The 14,392-nt window shown below is 44.7% G+C and overlaps 1 protein-coding gene and 1 long non-coding RNA gene across 4 annotated transcripts in view; one reads left to right on the forward strand and one right to left on the reverse strand.

Moving 5' to 3' along the window:
• Positions 1-5,492, reverse strand: part of ATP8A2 (ATPase phospholipid transporting 8A2) — a 320,810-nt gene extending 315,318 nt beyond the window's left edge. For 2 of the 3 annotated variants that reach the window (XM_032099455.1, XM_032099456.1), the window contains exon 1: positions 5,357-5,433. Coding sequence is in view for 1 of the 3 variants with exons in the window: in XM_032099453.1 (XP_031955344.1) it covers positions 5,357-5,435 (79 nt within the window). In the remaining 2 variants the exon portion in view is untranslated. Of the gene's footprint in view, positions 1-5,356 lie in introns of all 3 variants that reach the window. The other variant, XM_032099453.1, reaches the window with a different exon arrangement.
• On the forward strand, positions 4,779-9,215 carry LOC116439645. Its single transcript, XR_004238220.1, has 3 exons — positions 4,779-4,972; positions 6,091-6,220; positions 8,631-9,215. It is a non-coding gene; the product is annotated as an uncharacterized LOC116439645 (long non-coding RNA).
• Positions 9,216-14,392: the final 5,177 nt, after the last annotated feature.

The following is a 14,392-nucleotide window of genomic DNA, read 5'->3' on the forward strand; positions in this document are numbered from 1 at the left end:
AAAAGTCCTGTGGAGAGAGTGGCACAGAGAAGGAATAAAACAGTTTCTATAAATAGACAGTACATGTGTCGGTTTGCAATGGAGTTATGAATACTCAAGCAGCATAACATAAGAGAGTTCATATATTGGCTATACAGCAGAGTGCAACTTTAAGTTTTTATTAAATACATTAATTTAATTTAATCCTAGAAACAGAAGGGTAGTTAAATATTTTATGTCCCCAATTAACTCCTAAAAAACTGTATTCCTTATTATCTGAGTGGTTTGATCTTTAATGGATTTATTTATGATCTCATCTCCCCCATCACGGGAGGGAAAAAAAATGTTTCTTCTGCCACTCTACTTAGGACCTTGGTTATTTATGAGGTTGCTCCACAGTAACTGTACATAAATCACCTTTTTCTAATTCTAAATACCTAAGCAGAGGTATTTTAAATTCCCTCCTATTCTAATGCAAACTAACTCTCACAGCCAAACAAGCTTTAAGCAAAGGCAGAATTTCAGGTTGGCCTTCAGTTAGCCCCGTCACTGTCACCACCTCACTTTACAGTTGTGCAAGATCCCACACAGCTTGAGAAGACTCCCCTTTGTGCTACTATATAAACATAGTAATGTAAAGCATGGGGTTTATTGTGATGAGTGCTTTGTCAAAAGGCATAATTGTCACTGGTGTTTACATAAATAAGATGGGGCCTTTGATGTGATTGAATAAGCTGCACATTATACTACGCTATGTGCCAGTTAAACACGGATGAAAAGAAATGGGAGGTCTGTAACACACCAAATTACCACCAGGCAGTGTGAGTGTGTGCATGAACAAACGTGGACTACAATAGTTTGACTGTTCAGTAGTAACTTCTGCCACTAAACTGGTAGAAGTTTAGTCTTCACTTGGAAAAGTTTCTCATCACAGAGTAGAATTTCTATGTGCCAACGCTATGGTTGCAATCATCTTGCTCAGTGTTTCAGTAACTCTTGGTGATGCTAATGGCCAGTTAAAGCATTTGCTGAGAAGTACACCTCTGTGTTCAGTCCCCACTGTCACTACTCCTGCCAGGTACATTTCTCTCAGCAGAATAGGGCTTTTATTCTTAGTTGAGCAGTTTTAATAATAGTATTTAAAGAATTTGTTAGCTCAGCACTTTGCTGACCCCCTCCATAGGGGTTGTTTGCTTAAAAATGCATTCAAGGCAACTGCTGATCCTCCTGCAAAAAAGGAGGTAGGTATCCCGTGAGTAGAGGTGATGTGAGTGAACTTCAAGGTTAAAGCTTTGTAGCCTTCACCGTGCTTCTTACACCACCTGAACCTGTCCTCCTCAAAACCATATTACACCTTACTTGAAGCAGCAACAGCCAGATGTAAATCATGCAGAGCTGATTACATATTTCACCTATAGCTCCTGTGCATTTTATATATATCTATAGGAATTATGTCTAACCTGTAAATGACTATAGATAAAATCAAAGAATCATTAAGGTTGGAAAAGACCTCCTAGATCATCAGGTCCACCCTTTGACTGAATACCACCATGCCCCCTAAACCTTATAGCAAAGAGCCATGTCTACTAATTTTTGAACACTTCCAGGCATGGTGACCCAACCACTTCCCTGAGGACCCTGTTCCAATGCTTAACCATCTTTGCTCAAAGATGCTTTGAGCAAAATACAAGTGCCTATGTAGAGTTTTAACTGCTCTGTATGACACTTCCCAACAGTTGCAATCATGGTAATTATATCCCAGCACAAAAATAGCCCAAAGAAGTTCTTGCATAGACATTTCTCTGAAAAATGGAAGGCATGGATCCTTTGCAAAGAAGGGAATAAGACTCTAAGATCAAAAACACAGCACAAACTATAAGCAAATATTTCACAGGAAAAACAGATGAAAAATATTTAAAAGGAGTATTGTTTCATACCATGAAATGATGTTTATATTTCAGCTCCTCATGTCCTGGGAGAAGATTCTGTTACTACCTTTACACTAAAAATATTTTTCTTGCTGATGTGTATCACTGAGCAGTTGAAAAAAACCACAGTAAATAACATCAAGATCAGTTGTACCTTTAATCCATTATAAAGTTGAAATTCGATTTTTTCCCTAAAAATAAAAATGCCAATGTGTAATCATCCAATGTCTTATTGACAGTTTCTTATTTTTAGTGATTTTAAGGAGGCAGGAAGGAGAAAAACAAGTTAGTCTTTGATGTCTGTGGTTACAACAGTAAGGAGTGAGAGACTTTCAGAATAATTTAAATCTAATCAATTTAGCTCAGTTGGTACAACATTACAGCAATAAAAAGGTTTACTTGTACAAAGAAAAAAAATCAATTAATGAGCAAATGCATAAAAAAGAAAAGCAGTGATCATCTGAGTGGCAGAAGGTGACTCCCATCTCTAAATTCTCCTTTTCACATCACCTGCTTTTTTGGCAGGTGCTTTGTACTGGTGTTAAGCAGGTTTAAAACTCTATCAAATATACCAGTTACATTTCATGCTGTATTAGCACACGCCAAAGTCACACCACCAAATGCAGGAGGGTAGAAAATCTGAGACAAAAAGACATTGTTAGACCATCACAGAGGTAGTGTTCTTCTCGACTAAAGAAGAATGTCTGTAAGCTACTGAAATACTTTACACGGCATGAAAATAAATCTCAGTGACCCAAACTAAAACCTAATACTTTTGATTACCAAAACTCCCTTAAAAGTAACAAAACTAGCAAATAAACTAAAAGACTTTAAAGCAGGAAAGCTCTTCTCTTCTAAAAAGGAAAGGAGATAGAACATTTTGATACACAGATGCCAAAAAACCTGCAATGGATAGAGACAGTTGCCTGACCCTAACTAAGGATGACAAAAGGGTGACCGGTTCCCCCTCCACACCATTCAGCTCAGAAGGGTCTTGAGATTTTGCAGAACCACCACACATCCACATCTGAACTGCCTGTCAGTGGACAGTGGCTCAGTCTCCAAATGTGTGCTTTTACAGCTGAGCATACACAGCCCAGAGCCCCTCACACGAAACTGTTTGGCCCCCAGACACAGCAGGTCTGCATATCAAGCCACAACATGCTGTGAAAAACAGAGCTACTGCCTTTCTGTGCCTGTTCCCTGATGGAATTCAGATCGTACAGGCTGGTAGTGAGCCACATCAGCACTGATCCAGGTGAACAGGTAATCATCTGATGGCTAATGTTGACACAAGCAAGGCAGTGGGAATACGCAGGAATGGGGAAGGCAGGACTTTCTCTCTGGGTGGCAGAGAGATTGGTTCTGGTTGTCCTAAGTCACCAGAGCCGGCTCTGGTGTCCTAAACCAAATACAGTCATATCCCTTAATAAGTCTGTGTAGTGAGTTACACAAACCTCTATTATGTAATTGTATAGGCATTATATATCCAACTATACTAGATATTACTCCTGTTATCCTTAAAAATATTCGAGACAAGGAAACACATTGTTCCAGCACTAGGAAGTGATCTTAATGCTAACCAGCAACCCCCATCTTTCTTCAAAGTATCACCTAATTTCGATTCTCCTTATGTGAAATGCAGGGAACATGTAGAAGTCTGAAGCTGTGTACACATAAATCCTGGCTAGAAAATCTGGGAGCCCCAAGCACCTACAGCACGACTGAGGTGCAACTTAACCACCTAGATCCACAAGTATAACTGTGGATTGTGGGTGACCAAGCATTGGAGATACTCAAGAACTGTTTGGCCACAACCCTATGCAATGTGCTCGAGGATGACACTGCTTGAGCAGGAAGGTTGGATCCTCTGTTGTCTCTTCCAACCCATCCTGTGTGATTCTGTGATTTACAAAAGCTGAAGCATAACTCCTTATGTATGCCACACTGAAGCTAAACATTCTCCAAGTGCCAAGCATCCGGTATCTGAAGGGAACCTAGGTTTGGATTCCAAATGTTAAGTCACAGAAAGATCTGCCACACTGCAGCTCTGGGAAAGGAGCCTCCCTGTCATAGGACAAGGTTTCAGATCGGACCGCAGAAGTGGACACAATCCCAAACACTGGAAAGTGGAATCTGCTTAACTGCAACTGTTTCATCTGAACGGCTTAGGCTGAAGAGAAGTAAAGCTGGTAATATGCTAAATCCTACCCTGAAACTTACCATTTCCTCTGAGCAGGCATTACACACCTCTTTGCTCAACATCCTACTTATTTCAGCACCTATGGAGAAGTCCCTGAAGTTCTGTCCTTGCTACCAAGCAGTGAGACCAAACAGGGAAATGTTACTAGAGTGACCAGGTTGTGCAGAGGAGCTGAAGGGAAGGTGGCTTTCTCATTTCAGCTAGCTCTAGCCTGGTTCAGTGAGCTGAACAGCCACGAGTGGCTGGAGGACATCTTCAAATACAGCATCATCCAAAAGCAATCCAGCAAATGCTCTGCAAGGTGCCCTGAGACTTAACCCAAAGCAGAGTTCATCAGGAAATGTGCACATTTATCATTGAAACAAAAAGTGCTAAAGCAGCATTATACTACTTTTACTCACCACAAAGACTGTACTAGGCACCTAAACATTTTGTACAGGAATGGGTGTCTGTAAGTCACTGGCAATGTCACTGATGCTTCACCTATGCCCAAGCAGAACATACCAGAGCTGCACCTTGGTCCTACAGAAGTCAGTGTAAGTCCTTTGGAAGCAAAATACTACCTTCAAGGCATTCCACTTCTGTCTATTTTTTTATGAACTAGTTGAAAAACAGTTTCCTAAATTAACCTCTTAAGAAACCTTGTAATTTGCCTCTCCGCAGGCTCACTGCAGTGCCTGATGCTCTACCCGCCCCTGATCACGGGACAGTGGCCCCTGACCGGCCTGGTGGGGGACACCTCTGTCTCCCCTGCACCGGCAGTACTGCACTCTAACCAGAAGAAATTTTCCTGTCAAAAACTACCAGAACCAAGAGAACAAAGGGGGATGCCTTGCCCGCTCCGGGCTGTTCACGCCGCGGGGTGAGGGTGCCGGGGGCCCTGGGGGTCGCGGTGGGATGGATGGGAGGTGCGGCAGCTCCGATGGGGCGCGGGGAGCTGCGCCGGGCCGGCTCCGCAGGCAGGGGCGCGGTGTCCTTGGGGCCGCGGGAGCGGGCGGGCAGCGCTGCGCCCTGGGGCCCGCGGCACCTCCTCGCCGAGAGGAGCCCCCGAGGGCGGGGGCGGCACTGCGGGACCCCCGAGCGCCGCGGCCGGCAGGGCCAGGCGGCCGCGCCATGGAGGCGCCGCTGCCTTCCTTTTCTTTCCTTTCCGTTCCCTTCCTTTCCCTTCCCCCCGCGCCTGCCTTCCTCCGCCGCGGCGCCTCCTCCCCGCGCCGCTCCCGCCCGCCTCGCCTTGCCCTTTCCTCACCGGCCGAGGAGTGGATCTTGGAGGATTTCCGCCGCAGGGACATCTTCAGCGCGGTGTCCAGGCCGGCCCTGTTCGGCATGGTGCGGCCGGCCGGGGCGCGCTGGCCACGGGCCCCCCGCACGCAGACGCCGCGCTGCGGCCACCGGCACCGCCGCGCCCGGGCTGCGGGGGCGGGCGAGGCGCTGAGCCCTGGCCGGGCTCGGAGCTGCCCTGCCGGGGAGCCGCTCGCGGCTCCGTGCGCCCGCTGGGAGCCGTTGCGTAAGGTGCCATGAAGTCAGGGCCCGGGTTTGGTGGGGGGTTTTGAGGTGTCTGTCTGGAACTAGTATTTTACTAGACATTTTAGGCGCATAAAGCGTCCCAAGAAAGCCCCCGCTGGGATCAGGATCCCTAACCGGGCTTCTTTGTTCCGGTTACAAGGGCATCTTTCATCACTGTGGCATGCTGCCAGCATCATCGCAAAAGATACCGTTGCTTCTCAAAATGTCCGGTAAATCGAGGCTAAAAAAAGAAATAGAGGAAAGATTAATCAATGTAGCACTTACAGCACATCACCTTTCTGTGCAAAACATTTGCAGCCATGAGAATTTAACTACTAAGGATAGGCAAAGAGGAAATGTAATTTAATAGGAAAAAAAATAGCTAAGACAGCACCTCTCAGTCTTTACACATGCTGGTCTTAACCAGGCATAGCTAGAAGCAGTTGCCACATCTTAAGGGGTTGCTTTCTCTACCAGGTGAACTTCAACGTAGAATGGTTTAAGTGAGGCAGAATCACCACAGGACAAGGATATATTGAGTTTTGGGAAGATCTACTGCATAAGAAATGGTCTCCATATCTTAAAGGTCTTCGACAAACATCCCCAGGTCTGTATCTAAACTACTTGACCATGTAGAGTTGGGTAGCACACATGATGGGTAATTTGGGTGTTATTTCAAAGATCATAATTAATGCTAAAACCTATGAATCTCGCTGTACTTGTCTCACTGTATGTGTCCTCACATATAGTATGGAAAGCGATACTTTCCAGCTACAACTTCACAAAATGTTAGAAATAGAGCTTTTTTGACAAACCACTTTGCACTTCCTGAACTCAAAGTAGTCCAGAACTGTGGCATTTTACACTGATTGAACTGAATGCATCATAGCCCACTGGAGATGTGTGCTTTGGGACTGCTGGCCACAGATGTTTCTTGCCTGTGAGAAGCTTTACTCATGGATTTTATCACTCTTGGAGAAGTGGCCCAAGAGCTTTGTGAATGAAATCATCCAGTAAGGGCAATGCCCAGTGCTGGCATGCCAGCATGCCTTTCCCATTTTAAGATCATGACACGGAGCTGGTTATATTAATGAACATCATTTTCTCCCTCAGCTTGCTCTTTCTCCTCTCCACAAATTATTATCTGTTGTGGTCAGTATCTTTGTACCAGGAGGAATTGCCTGGGGAACAGGAAATCACTTCACATATATTGTTAGCTAGTAGACAAATTAAAGTGACGTTCACTTTGGGTTCGAGCTGTCAGCTCAAAGTCAAAGAAAGTGCTCCCAAAAAAGGACCAAAAAATGAATGACAACTCCTGGATTCATGTTTACTTTTTCATCAGAAATTAGCCTTCAGGTGAACTGTGCTTACAGTACATTTAAAGTATTGTGGACTGTAAGCCATCAGCCCTGTCAGCCTGAGAGCCCATGTGGCAGCTGAGTGCTCTTGTTCCTTCACATGCACTGCACTTACTTTCACCTCTGCGCACTCAATGTTCTCGAAGAGTGTGCCAGCTAGAACACCATCTGCCTTGCAGCTACCAGGACTACTCACTCACTTGACTGCTTGAGCGCCTCAAGGAGATTTAATTACCCAGCCCACACCTCAACAAGCCTGAGCTGTATCCCCATGGAAGGCACTCCCTGAGCATTAATGACCAGGCATTTCAATAAAGCTTACTGGCATGGAAGAAACAAAACATCTTTGCCCCTGCTCAGACTGAGGGCCTCAGAGGAGACCTGTCTGCAAAATCTGTCTCAAGTCACAAGTGGATATAATTATACACTGCAGTCTAAGGGGAAGCTGAGGGGAGCAAGTGGACTGCAAAAGTGTCCAAGGAAACCAAGTGTGCAGGATAATCTTGGTAACTGAGAAAGAACCTGAGTCCTGCTCAGCAGGCTTAAGAGTGGGGCCTGCAGGAAAACTAAGTGTGCAGTCCAGAGCAGTTGGTTGTGTTTCTGAAAGCTCACGTTCATTAGTAACCAGCTGACAAGCTCTGGGTTAGCCCTGAGCTTTGAGGAAAGAAGCAGCTCATTCCGCTGTGCAGGACTCACCTTTGTCATTTTGTTATGCAATGCCTGTCTTTGTCATCGCGCTGATGTGCACTAAATTGTGTATTATCGGACCATGAGTCATGGCAGTATTATTCCCTGGGGTCTGTCATAGTGGCTCCATGGTTTGAATGATGTACCAAAAAAAAAGCAGTTGGTATTTTTCAAATTACAATGTGCTCACTTTTCTAGTATTTATAGCAATGTATTTTCAAAGAGCTCAGTATGCATAATAATTATTTCAATGTAATAAATAAAGCAAAGGCAGGAAGAATGGTCCTGTAGTTAATGTGCCAGACTGGGAGACAGGATATCTTTATTCTATTTTTGACTGTGCCAGATGCCGTCTGGGACCTTAGAGAGAGATTGTTAAACCTGAATTTCCAAAAAGATGCATCCTCTGCTCCAATTACTAATGTTATACACAGAGATTGGTTCTGGGAAAAAAAAAGGAAAGAAACACATATTACTCAGAATTTATTAGTGTAGTGGAAAACGTAACAGCCTAATCAAAGGTGAGAGCTAATTATTACCGAAAAAGAAAGAAAAAAAGAAAGAAATTAAAGAATGCTACTACTACTTCTGAAAGAAAAAATCAGAAATAATAAACCATTTTGGTTTTTTGTAGACACACTCTCCTGTCTGCCTTTTTTTTTGGTGTGGTGCTTACCCTTCCACTGCCCCTCTGGGACCAATGGTCGACAGTGCTGGCCTTTGTAAAGCAGTGGGTGTTGGGGCTGCAGCTAGTCATCGGTGTTTTCCCAACAAATTCTTTGCTGAGAAAAGCAAAGAACTGTTATGGGGCTATTTTTGTGTGGTTTTTAAAATGACTTCACACCTTGCTCTTTATCCATTTGTCTACTGCTCCACTTTACATCCAATTGTATTATATGGGATGCCATTTATGTATGTTACATATTTGTTCTTTGTGTAATCCCTCAACTCTCTTTGTCCACTTCCCAGGTCTGCACTGCTTTAGCTGACTACTGATGAGCTCTTTGTAGCTGCAAGTTCTCTACTGCCAAGGCTGTGCTCCTTTTTTTATCATCCCATGCCTCTTCTACAGTGTCCTGGGAGACCACTCTCAGGGGACTCTGCTGTCATACCAGGCCTGTATTCCGCTATATATTATTATGTTATGCATCATTATGTTAGTTATAAAAGATGTTATACATCATTATGTTAGTTATAAATATCTCATTCTCCACAGTAGAACTTCTTGTCACTCTCCATATAAAAGCCACAGTGGCGCCATACAAAGTTAAACAAAAGTAAAACAGTTAGACATAGCTACCTACCCATTAGAGACATTGGTGTTGCAACTAAATAAAAGAAAGCCACAGACAGGTCAATAAAAGCTCAGGCAAAATGAGGCTCAGTCCCAAGGCCTTGCAAAGTCAGTACAAAGCCTGTGGCCTCCTGCCAGCAGTGGTGGTATTAGGCTACAGGATGAGAGTAATTGCATGCAAGTTCTGCTTGTCTAACTCTGCTTGTCTTAAAAAAAAATAAAAGAAAAACAACATAATAGACTCTCTTGCTCTTAAACCAGATCTTTGTGCTGTGGTGCTTTGTCCTTGTTTACATGCACAGGATCAAAATGAGCATGATGCAGATAATATGCTGAGCTACAGGGGAGGTGTCTGTCACTCATCATGACATTTTTTAAAAGGTCAAAAAAAAAGTCAAAAAGTCAGGACTTGCTGTTTCTAGATTGATAGAGAAAGTGTGCTTGGCATCATTCAGCTCAGGAAAATAAGTGAAATAACTTAAGGATCTTCTTTGCAGAGATGCTGCTATCTATAGACAGATACAGGATGTGACCAGAAATATGTGGACATGTGGCAATGCATGCATGGCCCACCTGAAATCTCCTAAGGGAGCTGGAGTCTCCTATACTTTATAGAGCAGAAGGGGCTCAACAATAACACTCCTCTTACAGTTAACTATACCCACAGATTTAACTTGAAGGTGGAAAAAAAATACGATGAATTGCACATTCAGTGGGTGCATGGGAGAGGGGTGGAGGGGGAGGGTAAACCATTACCTATAAGTGCAATGGGAGAAAAAAGATTAAAAATTTGGAAATGTAGGCAACTTGATTAGTTACATGCCATTCAGGTTTTTCAGGTTTTTGAAAAAAGACACATGTAAATAAAATTGCGATGAGTACAATAATCATATTGATATGCTGGAAACTGAAATTTGTACTTATAGCAGGAGGTGATCTGTGATTTGCCCGAAAATTACTGAAAAACTTAAAAATACCGAACCCATTCTATTTTGGCACTTGTGACAATAAATAAAGAAAATAGTGAAACTGAATAAAGAAAAATAATGTATTTTTTCTAGTACACTCAAGACTAAGAACTTGTAATGACAACTTCTTCATACCTGCAAGTTAGTTCAGGAGACAAACTGTGCTTGCAGTACAGTTTTACTTTACCAGAATAACTCCAAGTTTGTATGGTTTTAAAGATATATTTGAAATGCAGTAAGCTAAATTGGAACCAGTGATTTTTATTCCATGGCAATGGCGTCAACAGAAAGAATTCGTCAGGCTGGAAATTGATGGAAAGCTCTGTGTAGAATAACCCTTACAAATGCTTTGCACAGGAAAGACATATGGTACAGTAGACCATAGTTTGGACCTTAACTTACATGGACCCAAGTTAGTAATTAGCTAGTAATGAAGAAAAATAATGTATTCTTAAGCAAAGAAGAATAATACTGAAGAAATTTAAAGTTTAATGAAGAAATCATAGTGATGCCATGAGGATTTTTGCCTTTTCTTTTATGCCCCTGTTGTGCCTTTTTGCGGCTTCCGTATTCCTGGTGCTTTTTGCCTACATTCTTGGACTTGTTTGTTGGGCTGGGAGACTGAACGTTTTGGAGGCTTCGTGGCTGGGGGTTGGTGAGCCCCCGGACCCCGGGGTCCTCTCCGGAGCATATTCTGTGAACCAGGATGGAGCCATCCAGGGGAGGGTTCCTTGGGGAGGGGGGCTCGCTTGGGCCTCTCATTGGGGAATCTTTGGTGGATATGCTGGTTAGTAGAACCTATAATGTTATACCCAATGCTGGGGGGGGGGGGGAAGACAGACACAGAGATAGACTCGGCGGGGTGCATCTCGATGCACATGACCTGGACGTGTACACCTAAGGATCCTTAAAATAAATACCAAGGTAAAATCCCTTTTCCCCTTCTAACCGTGTATGACTCTTGATTTTAAGACCAAGAAAAGGCATCAATAAAATCATAAAATGGCTTGGGTTGGAAGGGACCTTACAGATCACCTTGTCCCAACCCCCTGCCATGGGCAGAGACACCTTCCACTAGACCAGGTTGCTCAGAACCCTGTCCAACCTGGCCTTGAACACTTCCAGGGATGGGGCATCCACAGCTTCTCTGAGGAACCTGTTCCAGAGCCTCACCACCATCACGGTAAAGAATTCCTTCCCAATATCTAATCTAAACCTGCCCTCTGTCAGTTTAAAGTCATTCCCCCTTGCCCTGCCACTCCTGTCCCTGTAACAAGTCCCTCTCCAGCTCTCTGGTCAGCCCCCTTCAGGTACTGGAAGGTGCTATAAGGTCTCTCTGGAGCCTTCTATCTCCAGGCTGAACAGCCCTCTCAGCTGTCTTCATAGGAAGTGCTTTAAGATAAGATTGATTTCCAGAATGTAAATAGTTCTCAAAATGCATGAGGTGCATTTTCATTATTTTGATTCACTTCTCTGACCCACAGCTAGGTTGCTGGCTAATGTGAGTCCAATATTCTCTGGCTTTGTAATCAATGAGATTGGTGCAAAGGGAATCCAAGGCAGGCATAAAATGCTGCCATACTGATTTGGTGGCACTCACTTTGTACAGTTGTAAACAAATGCAGAAAAGCAAAAGTTAGTCCCAAGGAGATGTGCTCAGAAAGACTAAGAAGCTTGAGAGAACGGACTTATTTGTTAAGGTAAACCATACTCTAGAGGAAGTGTGTAAATATTCTGAAATATGTTATGAACCAACTACTATGGCCAAGGCACCATATGATTGGAAATAAGGGAGTTCAGTATATAGTTTATCTGTGACTTAGATTTTGCTTAAAATACTTTGATACAAAAAGAAAAAAAAAATCAAGTGCTGTGTACAACACAGAGTAAGTAAAAAAAAAAGGAAGCTCTTTGCGGTGAAGGTGGTGAGGCACTGGAACAGGCTGCCCAGAGAAGCTGTGGATGCCCCATCCCTGGAGGTGTTCAGGGCCAGGTTGGAATGGGGCTCTGAGCAACTTGGTCTAGTGGAAGGTGCCCTGCCCATGGCATGGGGGTTGGATTTAAGGCCCTTTCCAACCCAAAGCATTCTATGATTCTGTGATTCTATGCATACCCTAGAGACTAGCACTCACAGCTCTGCTTGTTCACATTGCTTTGGCAGACTAGGATAAAAGGGTTGCTGCTGATGCCTGAAGTGGCCACCTAAAACAGAGACTAGACAAGAATAAGAGAATAATAGTAGGTATTTATTTGAAGGGCCTTCAAAGGTACACCTTGGGCAGTCAAAAGGCTACACCCAAGATGGACCCTGGGTCACAGGTTCTTCACCGTTTTATAAGTTTGGTTCATTTGCGTATTAGGGTTAATTCTCCAATTATAACCTCAGTTAATTATGTAATTACCCCAAGTTTGCCCCCCTCTTCAGAAGCTTTTAGTTTACACATTTTGGGGCCTTGAAGAGCAAACCTAGAGAGGTTTGTTATGTCTAACCAGCATGAAGGAACAGCAGCTAACAGGCCACACAAAGCTTCAGAGTTACACACTAAGCAGTACAGGATTTGAAAAATATAAAAGTTAAAACCTAAGGCATCACTGCTCTCTGCCCTGCTGCTGTTCAGGAAACACGTCCAGCTCTGAGGGAGCAGTTCCTGCAGGCTGGAAATCTGCTTCTTGGACACCCGTCTCCAGGGAGCTTACAGAGAGGCAGTGCCATCATCCTCATTTCCCCAGGGCGGAGGAGGCAGAGGGAGCGGCGGTGGCTTCCGTCGGGGCATCTGGAGAAACAGCGCTGCGAAGGGATGTCCTGAGCGCAGGCTGGCGCTGTCTCTGCCCTGGGGAGGGCCGTGTTCCCCAAACAGGATCGTGGGAGCCGCTGCAGCACCTCGGAGAGCTCCCGGGGCCGGGCCGCGCCCGGAGGCGCCGCCTCCTCGGTCCCGTCGGTGCCGCGAGTCGAGCAGCAGTCACCGCGCTTGGCTGCTGGCTTTCCTCGGCATTATTTCAAATCGACCTAATTCATTTTGTTTCGGAACTGGCATTCATTTAAGATCCCGTTAGTATTTCCACACCCAGAGAAAAAAAGGCCGCAGGTGCAATGTCCAAGGAGCTTCTGCGCTGCCCCCCCTCCCAGGGCAGCGCCGGCCCCGCGGAGCGCGAAGGGAAACCGCTTTTCCCGCACCTTGCGTTCTTCCTCCCTCTCAGGGGAAGCTGGGGCTCGGCGGGAGGAGCAGCGCGTCTCCCCCCGCCTCCCGGGTTCCCGGTGTATAGAGTCCCGGGGAAGCTGACTTTAGTCGCACCCCCTCCCAGCTCAGGCTGCTCTATCGTATGAGAAATGCCCATGAAGTCTCGGCCTTGACAAACTGCACCTGGACTAAGCCCCTCTCCAGCTTATCAGAAACGCTGTCTGTTCCCAGGAAATAGTGTTGTCTAATGAGCACTTGTTTTATAACAAGCAGCCTTGGAAACTTATTTTTCTTGACTGACTAACAACCCAAGTGGAATAATATTTCTGTTGACGAACCTTCAAAGAAAGTTACCGACTTGAATTGTGGCCAGTATGAAAAATAATTATGACTAAACCCCACTCTCTTACAACTCTGTGGACAGTGGTCCAAAGGGAGACCCTTTTGAGCTCTCAGTTCCCCTAAGATAAGGGGCTCATGTGTGTCTCAAATACCGATGACTGGATGGCTGTGCAGCCAGCCAAGGACTGTTAGTAATAACAGACAAGAATTGTTGGGAATAACCAAGGACTATTGGTACTAGCACACTGTGAGAAAGAACCAGTTTTGGCTGGAGAAGGGGGGCCAGGTGGAGATAGGGCAGCACTTTTCTGTGAGAAAGATCCACAGCACAGTACAGGAGAGCGCAGGAATGATTGGCAGGAAGTAGACATGGTCTGTAAGGTGGGATTGGGACCACCAAAGTCTCCTGTAGCCCTCCGACCCATCTCCAGAAAGGCCTAAAAGAATAGACTGCATGATAATTAATTAACATGGAAAATGAGAAACCAGTCTTTGGGGTGGAGAAACTTGTCAATAAAAAGGTACTCCCAAGCCCAGGTGGTGACCCCAGAGCCCAGACATATCATCAGCTGGGCTGACTCAACTGGATCACCTCTTATCAGCTGGATTGATGCTGAAACGAGGGCTGATGACACCTTTTCATCTCTCTTTTCCTCTTTCTTTTCCTCTCTTTTTCTCTTTTCCTTTTTAAGATTAATATTTCCCCTTTTAGTTAACCTCTTTAATTTCCCTTTTCCCTCCCACCCTGCCCCTTTATCCAAAACCCACTGCCATGTGCCTAATTTTTCTTTTCCCTTCACCCTATGCCTCTAACCAAAATCCAGTGCCATGGGCATATACAGCAGGTCTGGAACTAACATACCAATTTCCACATCAAGTGTGTTATTTGCTAATAAAACTCCCTGTTTGTGGACCCTCGGACTTTTGTCGCTCCTTTCGACCAATGAG

The sequence above is a fragment of the Corvus moneduloides genome, chromosome 2 (assembly GCF_009650955.1).
Source record: "Corvus moneduloides isolate bCorMon1 chromosome 2, bCorMon1.pri, whole genome shotgun sequence".
Classification (NCBI taxonomy): domain Eukaryota; kingdom Metazoa; phylum Chordata; class Aves; order Passeriformes; family Corvidae; genus Corvus; species Corvus moneduloides.